The 8,425-nt window shown below is 40.7% G+C and overlaps 1 protein-coding gene across 2 annotated transcripts in view; it reads right to left on the bottom strand.

Moving 5' to 3' along the window:
• Positions 1-578: 578 nt before the first annotated feature.
• klhl13 (kelch-like family member 13) overlaps positions 579-8,425 on the bottom strand; it is a 35,114-nt gene continuing 27,267 nt past the window's right edge. For both annotated transcript variants that reach the window (XM_010772800.1, XM_010772799.1), the window contains one exon: positions 579-1,655. In XM_010772800.1, the coding sequence (XP_010771102.1) occupies positions 1,168-1,655 (488 nt within the window). In that variant the 3' untranslated portion in view covers positions 579-1,167. The remainder of the gene's footprint in view (positions 1,656-8,425) is intronic.

The following is an 8,425-nucleotide window of genomic DNA, read 5'->3' as shown; positions in this document are numbered from 1 at the left end:
CCCCCCCCCCCCCATGCCTGACACACCGCCATTGGACTCCTTTGCTTTCGGTAACATTCTGACATCACTATTTCACACAAGCGACTCTATTGGCTACCACTCAAACACATTGTATTTGATAGGCAATGGGGCGGGACATCTCTACGCGGTTGACCAATCAGAACAGAGCCGACCAGCTAACCAATCAGAGCATACTGGGCTCTGGTTTCAGACTGAGGGTGTAAAGAGGTGCTGCAGTACAGGCAGTATGAGAAAAATAAAGAGCTTTCTGAACATTAAAGCATGGAGACATGTCACAGGAGAGGCACTAAATACAAATATGAACCTGAAAATAAGCAGTATACGTCCCCTTTAAAAAAACAAACTACCCAGGCATATTTGTTTTTATACCTGCTTCGTCAACATTTACAGTCATGTGTGCCAACAGTCAACATGTTAAAGCCAAACTGTATCAGGTTAGGGTTAAACAATGCAATGCTAAGCATGAGGTTATGTGCACGTTGGAGAAGTTCTTTCACCACATACAAACAACTTGTCAGCCTGAGTCTGCTGCAGTCAGTAATGACAACATTTAAAACTACTTTTAAAATCATGTTTATTAAAATTTAGAAAACACCATTTTGTTAACAGTTTCATAGCAATAGCAGGAAAGAAGTGAAACTGTACTGGAGCATCGTAGATGGGGCCTGGGCCAACCCCTGAGTTAAAAACTGGCTGTGTTTCAGAGCTCGTGCTTCCCTACGCTGCTGCCTTCAGGAGTCACCTGCTGCATCTAACCTGGCATAGACTAGAAGAGAGAGTCAGTGCGGTAGTCAACATCTCAAGGTAGAACGCCTAAGGAAACGAGACCGAAAAACCGAAGACATCAGGTAGAAAAGTTGATTTGCAAAGTCACTTTTCAAGTCAAGGTACTTCCTGCCAAAAACATACCGAGTATGCAACATTAACATTTAATTAGGTTGCCAAACTGTCGGTACGTGGGTTGAATCACTTAGGGGCGGGGGGTTCTGCACAGCTTCAGGGGGGGTGGACTGGGGGATACTTAGGGATGCAGTACAGATGTAGTCCGAAGAGGAAGTGCAAACAATGTCTATAAGGAGTGTTTGTTGAGGGGGTTGGGTGGGCGAGGGGTTACGAGCGAAACACGGCTCCGCCCCCCTTTAATCATCAAGGTGCTGAGAGGGGCGACTCTCTGGAGGGCGAGCACGAGAGGTCCTCGGGGGGGAAAACTGTGAGTGTGCAGGCTCGGATCCCGCCCAGCGACTCGGGTAAGTCAAACACTTTGTGCCATTCGTCTTTCTCGGGGTCGTACTTCTGTACTATTTCCACCATGCAGCGATTGTTCCACGAGTATCCGCCCACCACATAGATTTTATTCTCAAACACGGCCACGCCCACATCGCTCTGGCCTCGCAACATGGCAGCGATAGGAGTCCACAGGTCGAGAGCCGGGGAGTAATATTCACAGCTCAGCACGTCGTCGTAGTCGCTGGTTCCCCGGAAGTGATTGCCTCCGATCACGTAGAGCCGGTCGCCCACCGTGCACATGCAGTGGAGGCCGCGCACCGTCGTCATGGGAGCTTTCTGAGTCCATTTATCCGCATCTGGGTCAAAGCACATCAGCTCCTTCTGAAAAGTGTCATGAGTGATTCCCCCTGCAGCAAAAAAGAAAAAAAAGAGTGACAATTAACCTCCATGCTGATCATCTGTAGGAGTACAAGCAGCTTTGTGGACCCGTCAATCAGGCCGACCTGTGACTCATCGCCACATGTCAGCCCACATTTATTCATGTAGGCCATGTGGAGCAGCAGACATAACACGGGAACATTTGCTTCAGTAGAATTATGAATAACGAGAATCAGGACAAAGTGTTCATTTTTAGATTTCACCATTCCTCGAGCCCTAGTTCTCCGACAACAAATTTGTAAAAAAACAGAGTGACATCTTCTCTACAGTATGATATAATGCTGAGGATGAATACAAAGGGGGAACGCAGTTACAAAACGTTCACACACATCGGCACCAGCAGACTGTAGACAACGGGACACAAGAAGCTGAGAGAAAGTGGGGAGGAAAGAAAAAAACAGGACATGTCTACAGGGAAGGCTTAAAATAAAAGAGGAATACAATCCCAGCATGCATTTGGGTGGAAGCCAGCCCAGCCCTCCCCCCTTAGGCAGAGTGACTAGGACCAAATGCAGAGAAGATTTGCAGAGCATGCCGGATAGAGGCAGAATCTGCTGCGGCCCACTGATCGTGTGCACGCTTTATTGTTGAGGCCTAAGCTGTCTATTCAGCTGCCATGACTCAGATCTGTGACGCTGCACCTCTTCACTGATCAAACCTAAAGATAGCACGACTATCCATTTTCTTTATCAAAGTACTCCACGGGGCAGGTCTGATATAAAAGTCCTGACAAGTGGAACAGTGCTGGAGCAGACGTAAGGTCCGTATAACTCCTCTCAAGAGCTATCCTCATTCGGTAAAGGGCTTCGGCCTCTCCCTGACACAGAGTGCTGTGTGATCAGCATCCCGGTGTCCTAATGTCCAATCAGTGAGACACTTAGGGTGGACACGGTTTTATCTCAGAGAGACAGGCTAAAAGCTTTCACCCTTACAAAGACAGCACGGGACACATTGGGGGTATTCTTTGTATCGTCTCCTACTTTGCCGGGATAAAAACATTTCACTGTTCAGCCATCCAAAACATTAATTAGCCTTTGGGACTTTTTGTGAAAAGCAGTGACCTGATTGGTCTGTGGAATCAGCGTCGGCACACACAAAGTGTAGACAGAGGTGAGGCAGGAAACGAGGGCTCAGCATTTTCCAAAAATACCCCGTGATGATAAAAGAGTGTCTAGACTTTGAGCTCCAGTACAAATGCCTGAAATACAGTACAGTTGAATAAAGAGCTGCACTGATAAATCCACTAATCAAGGACAAACAAATTATTAAAATCAGCAAATATTTTTATAAACAATGTCAGAGGATGTTTTTTTAGCTTCTGAAATATCCAGATTTCTCCGTTTTGTATCATAGCAGTCTGAATATCTTAAGGTCTTCGACTCACAGAACATCGCCGTGGAATTTTGTCAATATGTTTCTTAGATTTGATAGACTTGACAAATAATCGAGCTAATAATCGTAAAGCATAATGAAAATATATCCGGTTGTTTCAACCCTAGTCAGATCTCATCGCTTTAGAAAATCTACAAGAATCTTTTTAGATTTTTTTTAGAATTTAAAAGACAAGTGTTTTTCAGTAATGATCCTCATTCTGTGAAGTTAAAGTAACCTCAGAGTACCGTATCAAACCGTCCCTTTTTTCTTCTGACATTCTTCTGATTCCAGCAGCGTCTATAATCTCTCTTTCACTCCCTTTATAACATCAGTATGCTCTCTACAGTGCGTTGCAAATTGAAATTTCAGACACTCATGAATCATCGTTATTTTGAGACATCACTGACAGTTCAGTCTCATAACAATCATTTTCACCTTTCAAAAAACACATTACATCGTATTGTGGGATGGTTGGGGTAAGAGTGTGCATGTCATAGACAATTAAATAAACACCAGAGGGTAGAGGCTACATATTAAATAAGGTGAGCTTTTAGACAGTCTTCTTGAATCCTTACATCATTTGCAGAAATGCCTTTGTGTCAGTACTGGCAATATTTCAAAAAGAGAGCGAAAGGCATTTAGATATTACAGATCACTGCCCTATATGCAGAAATAAATCTAATTAAGAACCACTTGCATTCTAAAGAATTCAGAGAACAGCCATAAATAAACCAGCTTTTGCACAAATACATTAAAATGACTAATGAGCTTTGTTTCCTTCCCAAGACACAGAGTCCTCACCGGAGACAGTCCTTACTCATGTTGTACACTACCCACAGCGCCAACTCAAATCATTTGTAAATCTAAACTGAACAATCTCTTACTTGGTATCAAAAAACACAAACCATTTTTTATATTTATTTATTATAATATAAATATGAATCTTACAAAGTGCTGGACCTTAAGAAAACTGAATTCCACAAAGAAAAAAACACAAACCAAACACATTATTAACTCGGCAAGGAGGCTGGAATTATTATCATTGTCGATGTGTCCGTCGATTTGTTTCTCTATTAAAGTTGTTTTTTCTCTAAACCGTCAGAAAATGTTTTTAAAAGCCACTCGGCGTTCCTCATAGCCCTACATGACGTCCTCTTGTTTTGTCCGCACCGCAAGATATTCAGTTTGTCAAATAGTAGTGAAGAAACATATCTGTATTCAAGTAGCTGGAATTAGGATTTGTTGTTCTTACTCAAACGTATTAATCTTTTATCAAAACAGTTGGCGATTCATTTAATAGTTGACAACTAATGGATTATTATTTGCTGCTCTATTTACTCTTCTATCAATAAATCAAACAGGCCAATATCTGCGGGACAGGGGAACAATAGATGGCAGCTAGGTTTGAGTCATCCAGAAACAGTGTCACTCACTACTATATCTATATTGTCCAGGGAGAGCACTGAAACACTAAGAATCCATATGTTAAATAATAAAAAAGGAAACGCATATAAAAATTTAAAAAAAGGGACAGAAATCCTGCAGTCGGGTTATAATTACATATTGTAATTATTATACATCCAAACATCTCATCTTCACTTCAGGTAAACTTACTTCTATCTTCTGCACCAAAAAGCTACTCACCCTACATGATGATGATGATTATAATGGAAACTTCAAAATACAACAAAGACCGTATTACTGATTATTAGCAAGGAGGCTGGAATTATCATTATTTTCATTGTCGATGTGTCTGTGGATTTGTTTCTCTATTAAAGTTGTTTTTTCTCTTAACCGTCAGAAGATGTTTTAAAAAGCCACTCAGCGTTCCTCATAGCCCTACATGACGTCCTCTTGTTTTGTCCGCACCGCAAGATATTTGGTTTATTGTGAAATAGGAGTGAAGAAACATTATCTGTATTTAAGAAGTTGGAATGAGACTCTTGGAAGATGACTCACTTATTGAACTTGAAGACCTTCACAGAGGTCTCTTCATAAGCCGTTGAACCAAAGGGAGAGAGGGGCTCAGCTTTGGTTCAGCCCTCGTGTCTGAACTGTGCCTCAGCTCTGGAGCATGATGGAGCGTGCGCTGAGTGCATGCGTCAGCTCCATGCCGCTGACAGGATGCCTTCAGACAGCACAGCAGCCCGGCAGCAGGATGTGATCTGATCCGCTCCGACACAGACACAGAACTGCACTTCAGCCGGGTCACCTTGCACAGCGAGACCGAGCCCTGGGACTACAGAGCAGCAGAATGCCTCTAATGGGTAATGCTCTGTATCTTTTAGCATTTAAGAACTACAGTGCATTACAGACAAGGTTTCCTACGAGCTGTCTTTCTTGTGTTAAACCAGCAGAAATTCACAAAACTAAGCTTTATGTACGTATTCATTTTCTCCCACATGTAGAAATAAGTGCTGCAGGTGCAAAGCATGACATCGGTTCAATGTGAAATGTACCACGCTATTGACCACATAGACGAAACATGAAACCAACACAAAAGGAATCCATTAAAATATCAAAAAGCGAGAGCAATGAATACGATGTAGTGCTGAGTGCAGCCGGAGGCGGGAGATTGAAAAGCAGCTGGGTGCCAGCAGATTAGCTCAGTCCATGACTATTATGTTATTCATTACTTTATTTATTTTTTTAAAGTGTGCCTTTCATCCTCGCTGCTCTGTAATATTAGACTTGCCAAATTGCGCGGTCTGGGTGGTAACCAAATATGCCCCAGTTCTCCTGCATCCCATGTGAGACTCACTAATTAAAATGGTATTAAAGTTTCTTTCTGTTCAAACATGAAATAATGGTAATCATGCCAGCAAGTCGGATTTAGTACATTTTAAATCAAATTAAACAAGGGGCTGCATGCACTATTAACACAGTGACAATTCTTTCAGAACTCCAATGTATTATGCAAACAGCATTTCCAAAGAGAAACTGAAAACAAATAAAAGAGTAAAAAAACACAACTGGTGCTAGTTCTGGGATTTACTTTGTGGAACTTAAAGTAAGTAAAGAGATATCTGGAAGTAGTACGGTTTGTGTTCCGTGTACAACGTTATGAATACAATTTGCAGGAATAGGGCGATCTGTGGATTATGAAATTAAACTGTCTGCAGTAATCGACATCAGGGAGTGTATCTAATAAAAGCACCTTACATGGTACACAAGCTGAAGAATAGTGCTAACAAGGTTTTCAATTATTTATTTCATGTGCCAAAGCCTTCCAGCATGTGTGCAACCGAGTGCAAAGATGTTAGTGTTGTTCATGCTGATTCCCCGAGGATGTACAGTTAGTCCAGAACACCAATACAACAGCTCTTATAAAGTACATTGTGTTTCTTTGGCGGGGTGTATTCACTCACATACTTATTCTTTTTTAATTTGAACTATGATCTGGGATTAACAGATAACGGTCATGTTATCAGTATGAGCGGGGAAAGAAATCAATACAGCACGGTATAGCAGTATTGTATCATTACACCAAACACTTAAATATAGTTATATAAGTGATATGCAGTTTTGTTCAGACGAGGTCAGAGGGATTGGCAGGAAGTTGTTCAGAATCTTTTTTTTTTAAAATCTTATTAGAAGAAACTGATGTTGACAAATTGCATATTTTGCAATGAAAAGTAATATATCTTATCCACATTTTTCTTTATACTGCACCATTGTCGAAACACCAACGCCAGGTATTTAGTTTTAGTTTATATTTAAGCAATAGCTCACGACAGGCCGTGGTATATGCTCATTATATCACAGCTAAGGGGCGTGGTTCGGCCCGACGCGAGGCTTTTCACCCCAACTGTATACTGTTTTTCTCAGGCGCGGAGGGATACTGACTTGTTGTGAAAAGTAACTTACAATTCTACCCGTGGTATACGCTCAGTATATCACGGCTAAGAACCAATCAGATTGCTTGATTTGACTTGTCCGTTTTATAAATATTATTTATACTGAATTGAAAATACAGCGTGAAGTGATAGTTCGTTAGAATGATAGAGTTTTTGAAAATGATGGAGAAATTGAAAAATAACCCAAATATTTGCACAAAGATTGTATCTTATCAACATTACAGGAAAGAGATGATCGAAATTAAATTTGTAGTATCTTTCCGTTATATTAGAATAAACTGATGTCGACAAACTGCATATTTTGCAATTGAAAAGCAATATATCTTATCCACATTTTTTTTAAGGTGCAATAATATCCTTCTGTGACTCCAGATCTTGATAATATGTATTGTTGGGCCTCTGGCGATGTCCCCCTGATATGAAACTCAGGATGTTGATGACAAACATCCGAATGATGAAACTCCATATTTCCCTTTTGTGTTTTTCTCTACCTCCAAAAAACATTTGGAAAACAAGAGAGCTGTAAATCTGCAGTGATGTTTATGAACTGCGTTTGTGTTCATGTTCAGGAGGAATTAACACGGCTCTTCTGTTCTACACCTCCTACACACGCTTCAGTCCTCCACTTTGCTCCATCTTTCCCAATTTCTCTTCCACCCCTCCCGTCCCCTTTCTTTGTGGCGCTGCTGTGGATTAGTCACACTCAGAAAGTAGGGCTCATCTCCATAACGCAGGATTTATTTTCAATCCTACGAAGTATCCAAGTATTGAGGTGACACCTACAGAGCAGCCTCTGCGTCCACCCTCTGCTCCGAGCATTTTTTAAATAATGATCAAAATGCTTTTATTGAATAAATGGAAAACATCAAGAACTAGGTTGTATTTCATGTACTGTTTGACAATTGAAATACACATTTCCTAATATAATCTTAGACTTTAAAGGCATATAGGGCCTATTATGCCTTTCCGGGTTTTCCCTTTCCTGTAGTCTGTTATAAAGGTTTTTGTAAATAGTCTGCAAAGGCTAAAATCCCAAAGTTCCCTCCAGAGGGAGTTTCTCTCCCACACACTCGCCGCCCCCCCCCCGCCTGAAACACATCCATTGGACTCCTTTGTTTACTTCTATAACATAGTGACATCACTATGCAACACTGCACATTGCACTTCTATTGGCTAGCGCTCCAACACATTGTAAGTGATAGGCTAATGGGCAGGACATCTCTAAGCAGTTGACTCATCACAACAGAGCCAGCCAGCTAACTATGGAGCTATATCAGAGTCGTAAGTTTTGATCATTAAAAAAAAAAAATACAATTTATTTGAAAGTTCAAGTTTTTATCCTGAACTTCGAAAAATACAATGACTTATTCAAAATAAAAAATAAATATTTGAAATCATTTTTCAGGTTGAATATATTTCTGATTCAGTTCAGCAATTTTTTTGAATAAAATATTTATTTTCAGATTTCACTTTTATACATATTTTGATATTTGAATCCTTATTTTTTT

Source organism: Notothenia coriiceps, unplaced genomic scaffold, assembly GCF_000735185.1.
Source record: "Notothenia coriiceps isolate Sejong01 unplaced genomic scaffold, NC01 NC01_scaffold00011614, whole genome shotgun sequence".
Lineage (NCBI taxonomy): Eukaryota > Metazoa > Chordata > Actinopteri > Perciformes > Nototheniidae > Notothenia > Notothenia coriiceps.
Note: the sequence above shows the minus strand (reverse complement) of the source record. Positions and strands in the feature narration are given on the sequence as shown.